This window comes from Falco rusticolus, chromosome 1, assembly GCF_015220075.1.
Source record: "Falco rusticolus isolate bFalRus1 chromosome 1, bFalRus1.pri, whole genome shotgun sequence".
In the NCBI taxonomy this organism is placed as follows: domain Eukaryota; kingdom Metazoa; phylum Chordata; class Aves; order Falconiformes; family Falconidae; genus Falco; species Falco rusticolus.
In genome coordinates, this window is record NC_051187.1 from 112,149,672 (window position 1) to 112,172,282 (window position 22,611).

Consider the following 22,611-nt stretch of genomic DNA (forward strand, 5'->3'; position numbering starts at 1 on the left):
AAATGGCAACAAATGGGTTGTAAATTGTGAATTCAGTTCTTTGCTTTCTTGCATTTTTGTACCTGTTCTGTTTGAGCTATAGTTGGTTTGCACGTGAGAAGATCAGTGTGCACAGCAGTAAGGATTTGGGTCCTGTATGTATTTTATTAGCAATTTTGTTTTCAGTTCACAATTCAAGTAGCTATCAGTTAAGGAATTATTGGCTGAACAATTTTATGAATGGTTTCATCTAAAGCATAAGAAGCTCAGTAATTAAATCAGAATTTTCTGACTGCATATTAACCAGCAATTACTTGGTCTCTTTACTCACTGCTGTAAGAGTGATTTCAAAAATACTTGTAGTATAATTTTTCAAGTGGGTGTTCTGTGAGTTATGTAATATATAGGATCTTTGTCTATCCACAAACCTCCCATAATTAGGAGTGGGAAAATACTGCAGGGTTTATTTCCCTCACACTTAGAAAATACAGGATGTCTGCCAGGGAACTGTCATAAAATACATGCATCATGCATTACATTTAATTCCCCAATCTAAAATCTCTGTGTGTGTGTTTTGTCTTACTTTTCTTTGTTTGTTTCCCTTTTGTCTCCAACCTTGTCTAAAATACTCAGTTCCTTTCCAGGTCATTTCCTTTTCTCTGTTTAATGTTGTGGCTTCTCTTCTTTCTGCCCTTTCTATTTTCTACTGTTCATGCATGTTCTGTCAACTTTAGTATATTGTGCCCTTCAGTTGCTTTCTCTCCTCTAGTTTCTTCTCCTTCCTCTTCTCCTGTTCTTAGCTATTTTATGACTTTGCAGTCCCTCCCTGCTGCTTATTTTTAGAGCTGCACAGTATTTAAGGACAAAGGCTCATTACATCATGAAGTATACATACATACAATTAAGTATTTTGCACTCCTACCTAGTTACAAACTTGCTTAAAGAATTTCTTTCAGAAGAACATCCTGTCTTCATTTGACAACATTAAGAGCAGGACACCTTTCCCTTTCCCTGGTGGTTTCTTCTTGTAGTTAATCACCCTCATTTTTAAAAATGCGTACCTTATTCTCATTTGGAATTTGTCTGGCTGAAACCTTGTTCTATAACTGCTCATTATATCTTTCTTTGCTAACCTAAAGACCCCATAGGTATCTGATACATCATCAACATTTCAGTACTTGGATATTATATTTAAGTGGCTTCTTAAGTATCATTTTTGATAAGCAAAAAATCTGTAAGGCCACTGAATAATTTCTGATGCTTTTCTATGCCCTCTCCATGATTTCATCATTCTTTGGTAAAGAATAATTCTAGAACTCTAGTTATCCTTCCAGTACTGATCTCATTAATACAGCACAGTTGTGGTTTTTGCTGTGATCCAGATCAGGTTTTGGAACAATTTGGATAAATTTTACCATAATGATACCTAATCAGAATTTAAAAAGGAAGTGTATTGTGGGCCTTATGAAATGAAATCAAGGAGTATGTGAAAAATAAATAATGGGCTATATCTTATCTGTGGACTGGCAGCCTTGGCTTATGAAAGGCAGGTCATGCATGATGAACCTGATCTCTTTCTATGACAAGATGACCCACCTAGTAGAGGAGGGAAAGGATGTGGCTATTGTCTACCTGGACCTTAGTAAAGCCTTTGACACTGTCTCCCACAGCATTCTGTGAGACACAGAGAAGCTGGCTGCTAATGGCTTGGATGGGTGTGCTCTGGCCTGGGTTGAAAGCTGGCTGGATAGCCGAGCACGAAGAGTGGTTGTGAATGGAGCCACATCCAGCTGGCGGCCGGGCACACGTGGTGTTCCCCAGGGCTCAGTGCTGGGGCCGGTCCTGGTTCGTGTGATCTGGGTCTGTGATCTGGGCGAGGGGATCGAGTGCACCCTCAGCGAGTCTGCAACCAACACCCGGCTGGGCAGGGGTGCTGATCTGGAGGGCAGGAGGCTCTGCAGAGGGGTCTGGGCAGGCTGGATCCACGGGCCCAGGCCACTTGTATGAGGTTCCACAAGGCCGAGTGCCGGGTCCTGCCCTGGGGTCACACCGGCCCCACGCAGCGCTCCAGGCCAGGGCAGAGCGGCTGGGAAGCGCCTGGGGGGAAAGGGCCTGGGGGTGCTGGTGGGCAGCCGGCTGGGCATGAGCCAGCACCGTGCCCAGGTGGCCAGGAGGGCCAGCAGCATCCCGGCTTGTGTCAGCAACAGCGTGGCCAGCGGGACCAGGGCAGTGACCGTCCCCCTGCACGGGGCACGGGTGAGGCCGCCCCTGGAATCCTGTGTTCAGGTTTGGGCCCCTCGCTGCAGGAGGGACACTGAGGGGCTGGAGCGTGTCCAGAGCCGGGCAGCGGGGCTGGGGAAGGGGCTGGGGCACAAGTGTTGTGAGGGGCGGCTGAGGGAGCTGGGGTGTTTAGCCTGGAAAGGAGAAGACTTGGGGCCAGGGGGGGAAAGTTACTGCTCTTTACAACTACCTGAAAGGAGGTTGTAGGCAGATGTGTGTAGGTTTCTTCTCCCAGATAACTAGTGAGAGGACAAGAGGAAATGGCCTCAAGTTGTGCTAGCAGAGGTTTAGTTTGCATATTAGGAAAAATTTCTTCACTGAAAAGGTGGTCAATCATTGGAACAGGCTGCCTAGGGAGGTGGTGGAATCACCATCCCTGGAGGTATTCAAAAACGCATAGGTGCAGTGCTTAGGGACATGGTTTAGTGATGGGCTTGGCAGTCCTGGGGATTAACAATTGGACGTCCATGATCTTTCACAGTCCTTTCCAACCTAAATGATTCTATGATTTGATGAAAAGTCAGTTCTCTGTGCCTGCTGTCTTGCAGAGTAGGTGCCTTTGTTTCCCTATTCCTTTTGGCTGCATTAGAAATTAGTTGTTCAAATGGCCCTACTACTATAACATATTTCTGTTCTGCAAGTATCATCAGCCCTTATAGAGGCAAAAGCAGTACAGAAAAGGTAAGCGACTTGATCAAGGATGTAAGAAGCAGTCACTGTCAAGGTTAGTGTCAGAACACTTCCTAAATGACACTACAGTTGCTGGACACCAACCTATTCCTCTTAGTTGTGGGAGATCTCAGCGGTCTTCATTTTAAAGATAGCTAGCGTGTGTGATTGCAAAGCTCTTATACAATAAAGCTCTTAGAGCTTTGTTTTAGTGGTAAAATATTTTCTTGCCTAATACACTTATTGGAAGTGGGCCAGATGAAAGCATCTACCTGAGATTACTGTCTATGCATTCTGGTATGCAGAGGAGGCAGGAAGGGGGTGTGTATATGGTAAATGAGATCCGCTATCTTCACTCTTCTTCAAATGATTTCTTCATCAAAATCATTATGTCTGACCACACAAGGAAGAGTAAAAGCTCAGGAAGGGAAAATCCTCTCCTCTTACAGTCAGGCACTGTTTAGAAAAAGAGTCCAGCTGTCCATCACCACCATGACCTAGAGTTTAAAAATGCCTGAGGGGCATCTGAAACAAATGTGAGCTTCCTCTAAGGGATGAATGGCTGGTTTGGTGGTTTCTGTCAGCCTCTTAAAACCCTCTGCATGTGTAATGTAGGTTTACCTGTGTAAGGTGCATGCCCACAGTTAAACCTTAATACACGGTCAGTGCGAGTCACGTTGTGTGAAGGACAGTAGTAATGAGTGGAGTTTCACAACAGGATGTAGTTAACACTGAGAACAGTCCTTGTAGGAAAAAAATTCTCTTGTGCTAAATTAAGTCTGTAGTCTGCAAGAGGGACAGATAGGCAACAATTATCAAAGCTGTGAAGCTCTGAATTCATTACACCTATTGACTCTATCTTTTTATACCTTTATACCTCGTAGAATGCAATTCCATATATAGACACCCAAAATAATTGTAAATAAGCTAGTTTTCAGAAGCTTTTTAAGGAAAAAAATAACTAGTCTGTAGACCAGAAAGAGTTCAGCTGTGAAAGCACACAGTTCCATATTTAATTATTTTCCATACTAAAAAGCAAACATTAGCTAATGTGGAATTTTGTATTAATGTGACTACACCACTTCCAGTGCCTGACCTTAGTGGTGATTTAACCTACATTCACTTCATGTTAGCCAATATCAGAAATCTGCCCATATACACCTATTTTCTAACACACATTCTCTGCAACCATTTACTAGAGTAGCACCAGATGATAATGAATATGTGCTTGGCCAAGCTTGTAAACTGGGGGAGGAAATTAAATAGTCTGAGTCTGATCCCATACAAGATTTTACTCTTAAATGAAAACAGTGTTTCGTTGTTGTGAGGATTAGCAAATCAGTGTTGGCAAAAAAAAAAAAAAAAGAAAACCATATAAAGAGGTAGCTTCAGCTGAGTTACTTCCAATTTATGAAAATGTATGTAACAGTAGGACTAAATCTAGTGAAACTGCGTTGGTCAGAACATCTCTAACAAACTCTTGGTTTCATATGTGCTTGATCTATTATTTATTCCTTAAAGCAAGCCATGGGCAGATATTGGTTGAGAAATAGAATTTTTTTTCAATTCTCAGACTCAAAAACGGAAAAAGAACACTTTAATGTGTTACAATTTCGTTTCTTGCTTCAGCTAATGAGTTACTAATGCAATAAGGAACTGTATTTCAGGCAGATGGATACTACTAAGTTACTCATCCATTGCAAACCTTGTACGTCAACATTGTACATAAAACAAAACCAAGATTAATTTTAAAGTTTCTTTTACCTTTGCATCATCACTGTACTAATATACATAATGTATTTTATTTATCAATATTTTCTGTATCAGAATTACTTATATTTTAGACTAGAACATGATCAAGTAAACTCAAGACTAATAAAAGACCACTTTTACAGAAGTGGAGTCTTCATCTGCTATTGTCTTATTATGTATGAAAAAAATATAAAAGAATAATGTTCAAAAGCATCTTAGCTGTTGTTCTATCAAAAACTTTATGTATCTTCCTGAGCACTTTTAGCAGAGACATTAATTTTCAAACTATCAATGTCAAACTATCAAAGCAAGTTTCCAAGATGTTTTTCAGTAAAACTCAATTAGTTATAGAAGTCATCAGCGTAAGCACTGTAATTATGGTCCATAGGCAATGAGTTGAAAAAAATATTTTAAGACTAAAGATTATGATCCTGTTCAGATACAGAACAAACGTGAAGTCATATGAAAGCGAGAAGCCTGAATACTGAGTCAAATCCCAATAAATTTTTGCCTGGTAAAGGAAATTGAAATAATGCTTTACTAGAGCTTTTAAATATCTTTAAAAACACTGTAAAGTTAGTTAGTTATATTATACTTTCAGCCACAAATGTGGTGCCTTGTTATAGCCAGGATACCAAAAAACAGAATGTAAGTTGCACCTATACTGTAGTCTGCCTTCTAAGACCATACCAAGTGCTCCCAGTTTTAGGAAAACTGCAAGAGCAAGAACAATGTCTGTCAAAAGAATAAAACATACTGTACCTGTCCACACTAAGGGCACAGAGATTAAGGACTGTGATTCCCACCGATGCCTTCTGAATAAAGGGAAGGAATTTGCAAAGAAACTGTCCAAATTCAGAATCTCCAAAAGGCCACTTCTGAGCAAGGAGCTATAGAGAAGATATAAAATAATCAGCATATTTACACAGGAACTTAGCAATTATGTAACAATTGTAATTATTTGTTGCCATTGTAACCTGGAATTCTCTATACCTCAAGCATATCCTTAGTACTGAGGGAATCTGGGAAGTAAGTGCTACTATAGAAGCACAGAGGGAGAAAGTTTAAACTTAGGTGTTGATCTTGTACTGTTGTCATAGTAACTTGCAATGTTAAAACAGTTTTTATTATTGTGCTTCAACCATCAGTACGGAAAAATGAAAATCTAACTCAGCCCTGTCATAAATGTTTGCAATTACCATGTCCCAGAACTAAGCAGTTAAAGCATAATTTGCAGTTCATAATGAAATACCTCAGAGCCAAATTCTCATGCTGCACGCAAGTAGATTCTGCCAGATTCTTAAGAGTGTGAGGAAAATATTGTACATACATAATTTGTTCCATATGATGTTTTAAAGAAGTAGCATCACACATACTTGTGGGCTGTACTACAAGGCAACAGAAAAGCATCTATTTGAAAAGATGTGAGTGAGTGGCTGGAGTTTAGATTAGTATTTCCAAGGAGACATTTACATAACAAATACGAATACATTGATTTATGTGAATAATTGTGAATAATTAGCATGAAAACAGTAATCTTTCTAGCTGTAACTGTTAAAGCTTTGCACAAGTACAGATACAAAATACAGGATACAATATTATTTAGGATAGTCAAATCTACAACTGACTGCAGAGTTACAGATCTCCCTTTACTGTGTGCCTGGCAGTAAAATGGCAGATTACATTCAGTGTGAGTGTAATAAGGGAAAAAATATTAGGTTCATACAGAGTACTGAGCTCTAACTTAGCTGGTTCCACTCAAGAAAGGGATCTTACAGTCACCATGAATAGTTCTTTTGAAAAATGAAGTCACTAAACCTCACCAGAAGGGTGAAGTCACTCTTGCACTACTGGTTTTGTAATCTTCTTTCCTAAGTCCCTGCTACTGAGCTTTTGTCGGGAGTAGGATACTGAGTAAGAGGTAAGATGAGTTCATTGTGTAATATAGCCCAGCAGTTCTTATGCTCTTACCAACTTCTCTTAAAGCGGATGTGTAATACAAAGCATTAGATTTTAAATGAAAATATCAAGTGCTTGAGCCAAATATGTAACTTTGTCAATATCCTCGCAGATGATGTATACCCTATATGAACAGGGGGCACATTTTTAAAGGCAGTAATAATAATTGTCTTACTGGATAAGTAACTAATTATTATTACTGTGCAGTTATTGGACTTATATTAAGCCTTAATGAACAAAAGTTAGAACACAGAATATTTTGATGGGACTGTCTAAATTTGGAGATGCTTTTATTTGCCTCAGAGGAAGACAGCAAATTATATACTACGGAGTAGCAATTATAAGCCAAGCTTCTGAAACCTTTAAAACCTAAATTTATTGATTTTTTTTTAAGATAGTCAGATCCAGACCTGGGACTGTTTTATGGAATTAAAATAGATTTAAACTTCACAACACTTTTATTTTCAAATGCCTGAGATGGAAATAAACTGGTGTCACATCAAGCATTTCCAACAAATACACTATGTGTGATGTGCCACAGTCTAGTAGCCCCTGGGCAAGAGTGCAAAATGGAAAAGAGAAAACAAGGAACCATATTTTTATCTGCACAAATGTGCAAGGGCTGATGCCATTACATTCTGCATGCAAAAATTAGTTGTGTTCTTTCAATGATAAACACAACCTATGAATTACATATTTTTAACATTTTTGCAGTTAAAACTGAACAAAGATTATACTGTTTGGAATTAGATTAAATCAATAGATATTTGAATTGTTGTTGTCAGTTTACTTTCTCGCAGACCTGTTCTGCCAGGCCATCTTCATACTTGGGCAGACTTCTGTGCTTACAGTGAGTTCGCGTTTTGAAAGTTGTCTTTGCAACCATAAGGACTAGAAATTTTTTTCAGTAGAAGCTTAGGCTCTGGAACACACTCATCTAGGAAGAGTGGATGGATTCTGTCTGCATAATTTGTAAAACAAATTTTGGCTTTAGCTCAGGGTTGTAGTATTCAAAGTAAACATTTTATTTCTATTTAAATTACTGTTAATTTGAAACATGCTAATAATCACTACCTTCAACAATAAAATACACATCTGTCTTTATCTCAGTTAAGGTAAGAGTTACCTTTATGGTTTTTTCACAGCATGAGTTTTTCAGAGTACTTTGCCTTACAGTACAGGAAGTTTATCACTGAATGCCAGATTTGTAGGAATTAATCTCCTCTTTATAGTCAGTCCTTAGCTGTCATTTTCACATCCCCTCTTTTTCTTAGTCATTCATTGCAATGCTAACTTACTTCCCCCCTCCCCCCAAGTAATACCTCAAAAATGCTGGAAGAAGCTATGTTCTACATGTTGCCTGTGTCTCTCTAGGACAATATTCACGTTGTCGTTTGATTACTTGTATTTCAAGACTGATTTTAGCAATTCATAGCTTTCAGCCAACTGGGTGTTAACACTGTGAAACAAATGTGTGTGACAGCTCATTAAATAGAAAAGGTATTATCTGTTAGGTGTTATAGTTTCACTGAATTATTTTTTCTCTTCAGCTGAATATTAAAATGAGATTTCTCAACATAAGCTATACGATCAATCCAAGTTTGTCTACTCCCTGTTTCTTGAGGGTGTTAGAATATCACATAAATGTGGTTCCATTTGCTCTTGTTCTGTTACTATGTGTTGCTGTGTCTCTTCTGGCACATTGAGAACTCTTGCCCTCTTCAAGGAGAGCCGAGTATCTTATTTACCATCAAGACCACAGCAGAGAAAATGCAAGCACCTTTGCAATGACATTTGCGTTTAGGACAATCATATTTGATGAGAGCAAATCTCCCTTGTGCTAGAAGGCTAGTGAATGGACCACTAGGATTGGTGATTTGACTATTGTCGGTACCTTCAGTAACAAAGGTAATGAGATTATAACTGCAAGCTGTTGATTAGTTCCTCTGATTTTATCTGTATTTATAGACTGAATGAAAAACATTGAAAGCTCCAGCAGAATTATTTTCTAGATAGATTTGCAATATCAGAACAAAGGTTTGCAGGGTGTATTTTTGCCTTTTGCCTAGAACTCTTGCATAGGGTTTTGGTTTATATTGGGGAAGCAGAAAAAAATGTTGGAAAAGGAAGGGGAGATCTGAATCCACGGTAGTTCTCCAACCAGTTGTAGTCATGTGGAATTTCAGCTCCAGACTGTTGTCTGGGTTTGGGTAAAATCAGAATAGTTTTCAGGCACCACTGAGTGAAGGCTAAATTATAAATGGCACCACCAGGGAAAAGAGGCCCTAGCAGACTTTTGTTAATCCCCTTTGCCAACGAGAGCCCCAAAACAGATTTATCATTACAGATCACGCTTAAAAAGGGAACTGAAGGGCATCCACCTATTCATTTATGTGCACTGACTGTGGCTGCAGTGTAAACCCAGCAACAGAAACAAACTGTGAAATCCTGTGAAAAAAGTGACTGTGAAATTTTGTTACTACAAGGCAAATATTAGCTTCAGAAAGAGAAGTGTTGTACTTGAAAAAGGTTCAATAACTCATGTACACATCTACCTCAAATCCCAGGAAGCTTTCCTTTTTTAAAATTAAAAGTATGTTATTCCTTTTGTTTCTTACATTTTTCTACTAATTGAAGTAACATCAGTACCAAATCATTAGACATTCTTTTCAAGTTGATTTTAATCAAAATCACTGGGGTCAGAATTAAATAATTTGATTTTTAAGATTAGCTTTGCAATCATTTCCCCAGGTATACTCCATTATCATTCCACATCAGCTATGCATTCATTACTTCCCCTTGGATCAGATGCCAGTTTTTAATTCTGTAGATATTTTTAGTTGGCAAATCTGATCCTGTCTTTGGTTTTACTAATTTTACATCAAAATAAGTCGATTGCCCTCTGTTCTGCCCTAGCAGGGTACAGAAACTTCAGAAGGAAATAACATGTTTATTTTGTATAAAAAAACGGGCCTAGGAATGTAATTGATTTACTTCTCATTTACTTACGTATGATATAAGAACTGGCACTACTGGCTCTGCTTTCCCAGTGCTTTTGCATATTTTAATATCCAAACAAAATGGGTATAAAATTTTAGCAGATTACATCTTCTCTCAAGGCACAAGAGTAGGAGGAGTCAGACTGATTATTCCAACTTGTGTCCCAGTTCTCCATGAGTTGGTAAAATGGATTGTGCTTTTGCAAACCCACTCACAAAATCTCTGAGGTTTCAAAACAAGATGTGGCAAAGGAAATGCACTTTTTCCCTTGTGCAGTTTGCAGCTTAGGAATATTTCACACAGTTCAACCGTGGTGCAATTCCTGAGTGGGAGAAGAGTGTAATCAACAGCATATTTTTACACTGAAATCAGAAACCAAGATTTAAAGGTTCTGCTGTTGGTCTTAAAAAACCTCAGCAAAGTGACCAGACAGCCACAGCTTCCTTGAGCATCCCTCCTTCTCTGCTGCTTTATATGGCCTCTCTGCCCTGACGCTGCAGCTTGAAACAAACAAGACAGCAGCACTGAGAACATTCCTTTGCAATGATTTTTAAATGTCACTCAGTTGATTTTATTCTACTGCTGTTGCTATTTTCTAACCCCCATTAGCATGCTAGCTGATGTACAAAACATAAAGTCCCACTGTGCATCCCAAGCAATTTTTATACAGTCTAAAAGAGACAATGTTATAATCCAACCACAAGAGTATTCACCAGTATATGCTCATGTGCATCCACAGTGTTTATCTAATACTAGGCTGGTACTGTGTGTTTACAGGCAGATGATGAGCCCTCGAGCTCAGCCCAAAATAGATGGACTGGGTTAGGTGCTGGATATGAACTGCCTTTGAGCTGCTCTATAAAAACTGCTTTGGTTCAACAACTACGTGTCAGGAGGTCCTCTCTGCCACATGGCATTGAGGATGAAAGCAAAGGTTTCATACCTGCCCTTTCCTGCTCTAATCAAATCCTAGTGCTCTAGAGTCCTCCTCTTTCTATGTCCACTTTGGACTGTTCTCTTCCTATGTCCGCTTGGGACTGTTGTTGCGCTGACACACGAGACTTGTTTCCCAGAAACTAAACTGTATTTCATCCAGACAGTGCTTGCCCCTCATGTCACCCCCATGCAGGATGCTCTCCTGAGTTTCATGGCATGTAAGTGTTCAGCAATACTGATGTCACAACTCTGGCAGTCAGGATTTCTGTTCTGTCTTCAGCAGGACAAATAGAAATACCTTCTTTATTCCATGACTTCTGTTACATTTGTGCAGTAATAGTGAAAGGGACCAAACCCACAGATTTATGTTTGTCTAGGTAATGTCTAGTTGTATAAGTGACCAGCTTCTCCTAATTGTGGAATAGGAGTTACAAAACCAATGTATTCTGGGCTAATTTCCTTTCCTTGCAGCATAGCTCAGAAAGAAAGATCAGAGAAATTCCTCTCCTTCTGAAAGATCAGCACATTTGGGGATTTTTAATTGGTTTGTTTTAAGGCTAGTTTACTCTAGGAGACATTAGGCTGTCTTGGTAAAGCTCTGCCTTAAATTGTGTTCTACAGTTATGTATGACCTTCTCTGTTTCAAGACATGGATCAAATATGGTACCTGGTGTTTTGGTTGGAATCCAGGTGAAATCTGACTGAACACAGAAGTGTTCAAGGTCTATACTGCTGAACTGACTGCATTAAGTGGCAAAAAATGAAGGTTCTGTCTGAAGTGTTCCTCGTGTCTCTGAGCTGTATGTTTGTTTAGTTAGGAAGAAGGGTGGACTGAGTCTCCTGCTTGTGGTATTTTGATTCAGTGACTCAACCAGGACCCTTCTATCCCCATGAAAATTCATAGGACAAGAATTCACTGCACATTCTCAAGCCTTTCTCTTCTTCCTCCAAGAGAGAATTGCATTGCAGCACAATCCTCATCCATTTCTTGCTTAAGACCCACAGACTGTTGCTCGTTCCACGTATGTAAACTCAGCTGTGCTCTACCACTTCGCAGGAAAGAGGGAGAGCTGTAAGAGTGAAGGAGAGGGAACACAGCTTGTCTCTAGGTATTCCTTCCCTTCCCACTGCTGGAGTGAAAAGCCTCAGCTTTAGGAAGGACAGTGAGTAGAGGAAAAGTAGAGAAAAGCAAAGAACAAGACTAACATTTATAATACAGGGCACAAGACTAATATTGAGTATATCACAGTGACATGATAGTTAGGGCTTCTGGTAACTTTTGTATCACCTGGGTTTTTTCCTTGTACTTAGATTCACAATACTGCCATGGTGGAAAAGGCACATTGCATTTCTTCGACTGTTCTTTGCAGGAAGTATGTTCCTAATTTTACTGTAACTGAATACTGTCTTTTTTCCACTTTGGGTGGATAAAAGGCTGATTGTGTTTTTTTCTGGAAGGAAAAAAGGTTATGTGGGGATGTATGAGAACCATCAAAGAGGTTTTTTCCTCTGAATTGCCCTACCACAGCTTTTTGTGCTATTTTGCTCATCTTTGTCCAGCTGAGTCAAGGTAGAAATAGCAGAGGGTCTCATGCCATTTCATGAATGCCTACAGTCTTTTTCTCCTGCTTAGGCAGCTATGGAAAGTAATGTATAGTTTTTACACAAGAGAAAACAGATTATAGTTCAAGAGATCCTGAAAGGTAAGAAGACAAATGCCCTGTTTTTGAAGCAGAACATTCTGTCTCAATTAACTGGTAACAAGATAAATCCTAAGTTTTACGTTCTTTTATATATTTTATATATATGTTTTATAAATATTAAATGTTTCTATTTATTAAAAAAGTCTACTTCATGGTAAAGCATTCCTAACAACTCTAGACATATCCCCTGTGGTATTTTTGCTGTTTACAAAGTAGGATTATTTTTTTTGTTGTTGTTCTGTGGTGTTGGCTAACTTTCCATCCTTTTAGGTAGACTGTTTCTCAAGCTGTGCTGCTCTTCTTCAGGGAAATGAGCTGCAAGGTGTGCTTACGTGCATGGTGATTTTTGAAAGGAATTTTTTCAATCCCTGGGCAAAATATTGCTTTGTTATTCTTTTGTGTGTTGCTAAAGGAGTGACAGAATTGCAAAGAAATTACTGCAGAACTGGTAAACCCTGGACATACACAATTCCTTGTTATCTGTAGAGTTCATCTGACTGAAAAATAAAGAGAACATACTAAAATATTCTCTTAAACTTAGAGTCTCTAGGTACGGTACAGTATTACAAATACACAAAACAGCAAGGCAGGCATGAGATGTGAAATCGAAGATGAGGGAGGAGCTGCCTGTGCATTGAAGGGAACATATATCCCACCCCATCAAAGCGGAGCCATGCAGAGTGGATCTTGAACTAAGACCTAGATTATAAAATCTCTTCCTTAACTCCTACCTTGGTATGCACATTAAACACTTTCTGCCAGGAAGCTGTAGCCTGTAAATGGAGAGAACAGAGTCCTGAAGGACTTCCCTTCCCTGTTCCGTTTTGGGTAACTTCTGCCTGCAGGACTCAGTGATCAATTCCTGTGTTACCTTTAGATTTCTTTTAAGTGTGATCACTACATGGAGACATACACCCTGATAACAGGTCATGTTCTGAGCAAGTTATATGGATTGCTGCATCACACTGGGCTACCAATGTGTCACTTCTTGGAATCACTGGTAAGAATTCAGTAAAAGCCAGAATGTGCTTGTTAAGCTGGTGGCATCAATATTTCCTGCTGGTGTTGGTACTTCATTGAGAAATATAGGCTGCACATATGACAAATTCTGCTTCTAAAAGGGGGTTTCTTTTCTAAGTACACTTAACTTTATGTGTACTGTGGGCTTGGCCTTATACTCCTTTGGCACAAAACTATTAACTGCTGTGGATGTCAGTTGCTCTGTTAGCCTACAGGATCAGTCCCAATGTGTTTACTTATCATTCCTGTTTATGTATAATAATATTAGTACTGTTAGTAAAGGTAATCAGATATGCCAAATAATTTGTGATTGAGAAGGGATTGGTCTAAAATTTATGCATGTGCTCTGATGCTGAAAAACATCCATGACTAGAAATGCCTCAGCCAAGTCTCCTTTTACTGAAGACAAAATGGCTGAAGATGTTTGCTTACTGCCAGCTACCTTTGATGTTTAGACTCACAGTGTTCTAGGTAGACTACTCAGATTTAGGTGGTGTTACAACGAAGGTAAGCATGAATACCAATTTACAAACAACATAGCTTATTTTATTAAAGAAAACATCATCTTATTGAGAGGTTGAGCAGTTGGTACTCTTGCTTGTTTTCTGGGGAGATGTCTTTCACTTTATACCAGTAAAATAATTAGGAAAATGTTTGCTATTCACATTTAAATAAACACGTTACAAGCTGGCTAATTTGCTTCATCAACTTCTTTACAAACTAATGGTTTAAAGAGTTAAGCATATGAAGATGTAAGGCAATATAATTTATGTCAATCCTATGTAGGTCAGTTCTCAATTAATAGAACTCATTTAAATATTTTTCTCTAAATTGCATAAAAATGGAAGCGGAGACTGATTAGGACTTCCCAAGAACATAGTTAAAACTGAGTTTTGCCATTCCACAGATGAGAGCCTTGGCTTAGAGTGTTTCTAGCTCCATAACTCAGGAGAGAGCCATGGACAGCTTTTTCTGTGGGCAGTACCTGTTCTTGCTGGTGCTTAGCTGAATTTTAGCCAGTGACAGCAGCAGCAGCTGTAAGGGCTTTCTAAAGCTTTAGCGCAACCAAGGCAATAGTGGTACTGTGGATATTCTGTTGTTGCCTATGTATAGCCATAAAAAACTGCCTAGTTTCTTTATGCAAAGCAGTCCTCTAAAGAAGCTCTCTTGTATTGCATCCAAACTAAGCTGCTTATTTGCTACAAATACACGTGGCAGTGATGGGTAATGCAGGTGAGGCAGCAACTTTCAGCTATGTGCTACACCACCTGATACTAGAAAAGGAGGTATGAAACCTGTTTCTTCTTCAGTGCCTTAACCTTACCACTACAGCAGCATAGAACATAAAAGTTGCATTTCCAGGTTTTCTTTTCACTGCAAAGAAGTCATTCTTCCTGTTTTGGAGTCTTTAGGCTTTGACGTCTTGAATGTCTGAGATGGGTATGTTTTGGGTAGAGGAAACTATTTGGGCCCAGGTGCTAAAAAAGTGTGATTGAAAATGAAATTGTCTTGGTCCAGTCTGTTAAGGCTGGATTTATAACTGGCACCCTTCCTGTAACGCTCAATTTGTTACAATTTTTAATATTGATTTGATACTGGAAGTAGATATACCAGCAGTAATTAAGTGTAATGGGCTTTAATACATCCAGAATATCTTCAAAGGAGGCTAGTTAATATTACTCACATCTCAATCCATTTAACAAATTGCTAAGGGGAATCCACTATATAATTACAGTAATTGGAGAAAGTAAGGGGGGAATTTTTGAGCCTGCTGTACCATGAGGAAAAGATAAAAATGTCAAATGCCTGTGACCATATCTTTAGTTGACATAAATTACAGGATTTTTCAGCATTAGATCTTTGTTAATTGTGTAAAGGCATAACAGTATGATGGACTCAATTCTCCTAAGACCTTACATTTCCAATTACTATAATCTTGTGTCTGCTTCTTTCCAAGGATTTGTAAAATGGATTTGAATATAAGTAACATTATCTACTTCTCTTTCAGAAGTAGTTTTGAAATAGTTAAGGCTACTTGATGTTTCAGGAAAGTGATTATACCTATTTAGGATATTACATTATAGTTACATAGTAATACGCATTTTGTTCTACAAGATGCGACCATCTTAAATACTGTACTATTGGTCATTTTAATAAGCAGATGAATGCTTGTTTAATTCTGATTTCAGAGCTCTTTTGTCCTCCTAAAAATAAAGATCTGACCTATAAGGTATTCAGTTTGACACCCTTTGTCTATATAGGATACTAATACATGGTTCAACATGAGGCTGATTCTGAAGCTAGAACAGAAGTTCAGAACTGTGTATAAAATACTTCAAAATTTAAACAGAATTCAAACCACTTTAATTTTTTTCCTTGAAAGACTGTCACTTCCACCATCGATCTGTGATATTTCCAGTGACCAACCTTCATACTGTCTCTCAACAAGAGGAGCTAAATGGTGCTACAGATTTTAGGATCCCTAGTGGTACAAACAGGCATTGTGAATGCATACTTTTTAAATAGCATTAATTTAAAAAAATCTTCAAACAACTTGTAATGTAAGCAGACATATTGCTGAATGGTTTATATGAAAAATGGACTATAAATAATAACAGAATTTCCTATCAGAAGTACTAGAGCTCCCTTATAAATGCTGTAAATGCTTCCCTGTATCAGAATACATGCAGCTAACCTTATACAACAAGATAGTTGTATATGGTAATTGTTAAGTAATTTATTTTGGAGCTTCAAGCACTCAAAAAAGTACTAAAACCTATAATTATGCTTGTAAATGCAGTTTTAATTCTGCCTTCTTACATATGGGAATTGACATACATTGATGTCAAGGGGCTGCGGTTTCATTCACAATTTATCAAATAGTTCTCTGCAGTACAGAACTCAATTTTCATATAGACTAAGGTAATTTCATTTGTACAGAGATATTCAGGACCACAGACTTATCATATAAGATATAGCAAGGCAAATGAAACTACAGAATGCCAAAGAAGTGTCAGAAAATTAATAGAAAAAATGTATTGCAAAGTAATAAAGGGAGTGGAAAAAATAATGTTTGTTACTTTTAACTAAACTTCTAAAGAATTTTCAGAAGACTGTCAAAAGGCAATTCTGAAAGGCAAAATTAATTCCAGATTTCCATTCCTCTGTGAAGAAGCAACAGGGCTCTTGAAAGGTTAGTAAAAATTGTATAATAAAAATAGCTGTTCTTTCCCAAACTGAGCTCTAAAAAAAACACGTGCCATTTTTCCTTAAAATTTCTTATCAGAAATACCACCAGAAGTAAGAACAGTGCCTTAGCAATTATCCATAAAGACATCAGGATAAATTACCAGGGAGGAAACTGTAATGCATCATGGGAGATGCAGTCCAGGCTACGCGTCTAGTTTGCCAAGAATAATGAAAACACGTAAAGCCCAAATCCTACATTCCATTAGGCATCCACACAGCTATGGAAGGCCGATGAATCTCAAATCAGGCAGAGGCTAATATTTTTCATCAACTTGTTAATCCAAAATACTATACAGATACCTGCTATCGTATCAAAAAATTGATTAATTTTCCAGGTGGAATAATGAAAAGTGGAAACTAGGAATTTCCATTAAATCATGTGCATTATTATTAACAGTCTTTATCCTAGTTTCAAATTCATATTATATTAAACCCAGATAAAGTTAAAAGGCTTATCTGTAATTTAGACTACTGGAAGATCAGAACTAGACTGCATTTTACTGCAGATAATATGCCTCTGTACAAATGTATGCAAATATACATATTTTTAACCCATTAATGGAAAGAATTCAAATTTTTATGATCTTGTCTTATCAATACCTCCATTATAATGCAGGTCAATAGTTAGATAGATACAAAATGTGTCTTTTCAGTTCACTGTTTCTTTAATTTTAAAATCCAATTTGAAACCACAGGACACTAGTTACTACAAAGTTATGCATTAAAATGTTTTGTTTAAAACACATGTAAATAAAAGTTAAATCTCTAGAATTTTTAAGGGCCAAAATTGTGAGCAATGGGGATTTTTTCATTATATTACTTAGTGGTTCATTTACTAACAGAAACACCTGACATTTTTTCCTGAGAAAAGAAAGAAAAATTATGATATCCTGTCAGCTATATACCTTTATACAATCCACAAAGATACCAATAGAAGCTTAGAAAATTATCTGACAATTTTCTAAGATAAATTAATCTCAGTGAGTTATATTAAAAAAGGACTCAGTCTGTTCATTCAAGCCTATCCTGGAATCATGCAAGTTACATTAGTAAACATATATTGCTTCAGAGAAAGCACTGCTTTATGGCTTCGTTTAATTAAAATGGAAAATTGGAAAAAAATGGGACAGGGTAACTTTATATGAGATTAAAGAACTGCTGAGAATCCTTTTTATACTTTGACAAACCCAGATAAAATTTGGTATTTCAAGAAGTTCTGTAATATAATTGATTTTACTAACTGGAATGATTTTGAGAATCTGCTATTAATGAATAATTAATAAGAACCTTAACATTCAATTTAACTGACATAATCTTTCTCCACAAAGTCATAACACGAGGCTTGCACATCACAGAGAATATTTTCTGTAAAAATATAAAGAAACTATAGGATATTCCAAAAATAGCAACTAGTCCAATGCTGTATGTCTATCAAGAAGAAGAACAGTTTATAAAGTCTTCCCTCGTAAATTCTTTTGCTAGCAATAGCAGCTATAATAAATGAAGAGTTCCTGTGAAATGCCCAAGGCAACACTTTGGTTAAGAGCTAAGAGCTACTTCATCTGTAAAAGTAGATACACTTTTTCTTCATGGAGGTGAGACCTGACAGCAAGGTTTTTGTTGTAGAACAAAAAGGAGTTGTATTTTTTCTGAAGTGGACTATTGACAAAACAGCACTACTTAGACAAAGAAGTAACCTTAGAGAACAGACAGTGTAAGACTTTTAAGGAAACTGCAATTAGAATGTATCCTACCTTGTACACAATGATAGGAATATCAATGACAATATAGATAAGGTCTCCTAGTGCCAGACTGGCTATCAGTGCATTCGGGCCATTCCTCATACACTTGTTCTGGTAAATGATCCTCAGCAGAGTTGCATTCCCAACCATTCCAACGATGAAAATAGCGCAAGATACCACCGTGTTAATGTATTTAAAAGTTTCAGCAATCTTAGTCTGCTGGGAGCATTTGACAGTTTGGTTGGACACCAGGGGCTGTCTGGTGGTGAGGAGTATGCTGGATTCAATCCCTGAGAAAGTGGAAAGGTGGTTTCCCAAGTCACTCCGGTTGGCAGCATATCTGTCAGAGCTGTCACTGAGGACAAATCCTGGAACCAGCAGCAGCAAGGAAACTCTTAAACACAAGGCTTCCATCCTGAACTCCCAAAAGAGCAAATTTAGTGAGACAGGGGTTTTTTTCAGTGTTTCAGTGAGATACTTCTCACTTCTTCATCTGCAGAGAGACACAATATGCAAAAAAAAAAAAAAAAAGAAAGAAAGAAATGCAGAATCAATACAACAGGTAGACTAACACACTGTTTTTCACTTAGGAAGGGTATTTCAATGTACAGTCTCTACAGCACATATGTATAAACATCTGTTTATAATCACTGTACCACTCTGAAATCCAAGTTACCCACATAACGTGTCTGACAAAAGGCAAATACAAAAAATTCCCTAAGTAATTGATAGTTTACACAAATAAGATCCCACAAAACCCTGACAGTTTGAGACAAGAGTTTGTATATGAATGGAAAAAATATGGTGGATGAAGTTCTGTTTTAAAAGTCTTGCAAAGAGAAGTGTACCAGCAAAGAGAAGCCTTGGAGCCAAATTACATTTTAGCTAAAATAAAACTTTATTTTTTATTTGAAAAAGCAAGATAACAGCAATGCATTAATAATTAAAGGTAGTAAATTTGTTAATTTTCTGTCTATTTTTGATGTACTGCAACGATGAGTCTTTTCTCTGAGTTTATAATTACTTGGATTTCAAACGATGACTGAAAATACATTAATTTAAAATCCTATTTTGGACCAGATCCAAAGTCCCTAAATACTTAGGAGGAAGACTTTCATAGTCTCAGGGTGGACCTCTGGCCAGGTGAAGCCCTTCAGACTCTATGTGTCATTTGGTTCCTGAATGTCATTGCAACTCATACTCAGTACTTAGCCACAGCACAGCCAATTATACAAATTTAAGCTCTTTTAAAGATAAAGAATAGTAAGCAACAGCTCATGACATTTCCAGATAGGAAAGAAAGCACCACAGCATTCTGTCCCAGTAAGCATGACTGCCTATGTGTAACCACCAGAGCTGGCTCCCTGCCACTGGGCTATAAATGCTGCACCTCCAGTGAAACTAAGGAGGCCACTCGAGTCCGTTTCCTTGAAGCCTCAGTTTAATTTAAGATAAAGATTTTTTTTTTATGTGGCTCATAACTGCAAAACAAGACAAAGTACTGCAGTGTTTTCAAAAGAAGAGTAGAAAGTAAAGTATTTATAACTTTCTGATTTCTAGGGACTCACATGAAAGATTTAGGAGGCTTCTTTTAAGTAAACGAATCCTAATTTCATTCCCTATGGGGCTGTTAAGTCAGAGTTTATAGCAAGAAATTTACCAGAGAAAGAATGTGGGAGACAATTTACTGATAAGGCTTCTGGATGCAGCCACAGTATAAATATTTACTACTATTACCCTCTTCTGTTGTGTGTGGCCTGTAGAAGTGTGTGTGTGTACCTATATACAGCAGCAAATGCAACGTTAACTCGAGTATTCCTGCCTGGCATGTAGTGTGCTGTCCTTCACAGACCAGGGACCCACGTTTCCAGTCTTTTATATTGGTGTATTTGAGATGAGGATCTGACCAGCTGTGAGTTCCTATGCACTCGATTTTAAAGTTTAATATACTAAATAGTACATCCTTCTTTATTAAATCCCAGTTATGATGGTATCTCAGGGCAGTTAGCAACAGTTTGCATGATGTAAGTGCTTTCGCTTTAGGTTTCTACATCAATCAGAAACAACAGTTGTATCTGCCTGTAACTCTTTTCAGGCAAGGATTAATACTTTTATTATTTACTATGACTGTGGTTCCCCAATTTACAAATGGAAAAAACTGAATCACTAACAATTTAAATGACTTTCCCAAGTTTATACTTGCCCAAGCAAATGTGATAGTTATGAGCAGAACCCACAGCCCTATGCTTTAGTGGTTACATCAGTATCTTCCTTATTTAATGACTTTTCTTGTGAAAAATTTATATATATATATATATCTCTCTCACGTGAACACAGTGGTGGCACAGCATGCAGCCAGTGTGCAAAGCTGGGAATAAAATTGCCAATTACCATCTCTTCCCTCTCCTGGAAGAAACTTTTCCGTAAGAAGCAAAAAATAGAAAAAGATCAGTGTAATGCTTTCTAAGGATATTTTCTTACAGATTCCTGGCAGTCCTTCAATTCCTCTGCGTATTTTCAAAGTATTCATATTGTTACAGAATATAGCACGCAAACCGCCTCATGTAAGTAACAGACTAGCATCCGTAATAACCCTTTGGAACAAATTACATTTGTAAAACAGTGTCATCTAGCATGGTCCTGCACATGCAATCTGAATACCTGGGGGTGTGAGGTGGGTTAATCTGGAGGCCAGCGGCATGTGCCGTGCCTGTGCTCCCACAGCACCTCAGAAGGAGCCGCAGATGCGGAGGACAAAACTCCAAACTTGCTTGGGGTACCAAGCCAGAAAATGCCTACGTCCACCAGAAGACACCACGCTACTGGAAACGAAACTGTTCAACGGATTAAAGACGAGCTACGACGTTACCAGTGATCAATCTGCCCGAAAGGCAGCGGAGATGTGAACAGGAGCCAGTCAAGTTCCCAGGGGCACGGAGGCGCGGCGGGACGCGGCGGCGGCTGCCCCCGGCCGGCCCCGGGAGCGGCGCCCTGCGCGGCGCGGCACGGCACAGCCCGCCGGGCCCCCACTCCTCTCGCACAAAAGAAAACATTCTCGCTTGTAACGCTACCGAAAGATCGAATCCAACACGCGCTCGGCAAATCAGTACTACCTCCCCTGCAGCCTATATAGAGCATCTGACCAGGATCTCTGTTTTGTGAGACTTCATTTAATAACAGTTCTCCCAAGGAGCCTTGTGCGCTGTCTTCTGTTCTCTCTCCCGCACCGGCACAAACGCACGCAGAGGTGCGCCGTCGGAACCTAATCAGCATCTGCAGCGTTTTGGAGAAGTGAAAGCGCCCGGCTGGCCCCGGGAAGGGGCAGCGCTGCAGCCCGGCTCCCCCTGCACTCACCCCCGGCGAGCGTCCCCCGCCGGGCTCTCGCTCGGGCTCACCCTCATGCTGCGGCTGCTGCCGCTGCTGCTGCCGCGAATTTCCTCGGAGTGGCTTTTCCTGGGATAGTCTTCCTAGATCCTCCCGATTGCGTCTGACTGGGTGGGATTGAAAATCTCCACCTCCGCTAAATCAGTAAAAGAAAGAGAGAGACCGAAGAAGTCAGAGCGTCCCCTCTTTTCTGCCCCCTCCCCCAATTAAAACAAACCTCCAGCCCAAACCGAGCCCCTGCCAATGCTAAACACAAAGGCTGCCTCCCGGGCACAGGGGAACACCGAGCACTTTAACTGTTTCCTCGCTGAAATTGAGCTGAACTACTTTGCTGGACTCATCTAAGCCCCAGCCTTGTGAATCCAGTTACTCTAGCTGCCTGCTTATAGCGCACCGAGCTCTCGGAAGGGTTGTGTACCTGATCGAGCCAGCCCACATAGGAGCCATGAGCAGCGCCAGGGAAAAAAAAAAAACCCAACAAAAAAACCAAAACCAACAAAATAAATTCATGATAGGGCATACAGCTTTTGCTTTCCATTTCCCCCAGATTTGGCCAAGATTGTAGTATGTTTCCAAGACAGTAAAACTCAATGTGTAAGAGTTTGAGAAATGCTGCATCCATAAACAGTGACTGTTCCTGGTGAAAATGTCTGTGGTCCATCCAGGACACACCTTGCTAATACCTCTTAGTTTTCAAGACCAAAACTACATTTACAAAGATAAGTGTAGCACTTTCTGGAATTCCTGTGGTTCTTAATACTGTTCTTCTATCAAGGTAATTGTACAAAAAAACACTGGGCAGAAAAAGTAAAAAGTTCTCTTATAGCTAATAATCTTTTCTGATGATGAAAAAATATCGGTGTATCAAAGGAAGCAGCTTGTAGCGGAAACAGTTTCAAAATCCCTTCATACTAGCAAGTTCAAGAAATTTTGAGTGC

The 22,611-nt window shown here is 38.8% G+C and overlaps 1 protein-coding gene across 1 annotated transcript in view; it reads right to left on the reverse strand.

The window, feature by feature from the left end:
• EDNRA (endothelin receptor type A) overlaps positions 1-21,855 on the reverse strand; it is a 36,155-nt gene extending 14,300 nt beyond the window's left edge. Inside the window, exons 1-3 of the mRNA XM_037396507.1 lie at positions 21,644-21,855; positions 18,302-18,782; positions 5,443-5,570 (exon numbers count right to left, since the gene is read on the reverse strand). Coding sequence (XP_037252404.1) covers positions 5,443-5,570; positions 18,302-18,703 — 530 coding nt within the window. The 5' untranslated portion in view covers positions 18,704-18,782; positions 21,644-21,855. The remainder of the gene's footprint in view (positions 1-5,442; positions 5,571-18,301; positions 18,783-21,643) is intronic.
• Positions 21,856-22,611: the final 756 nt, after the last annotated feature.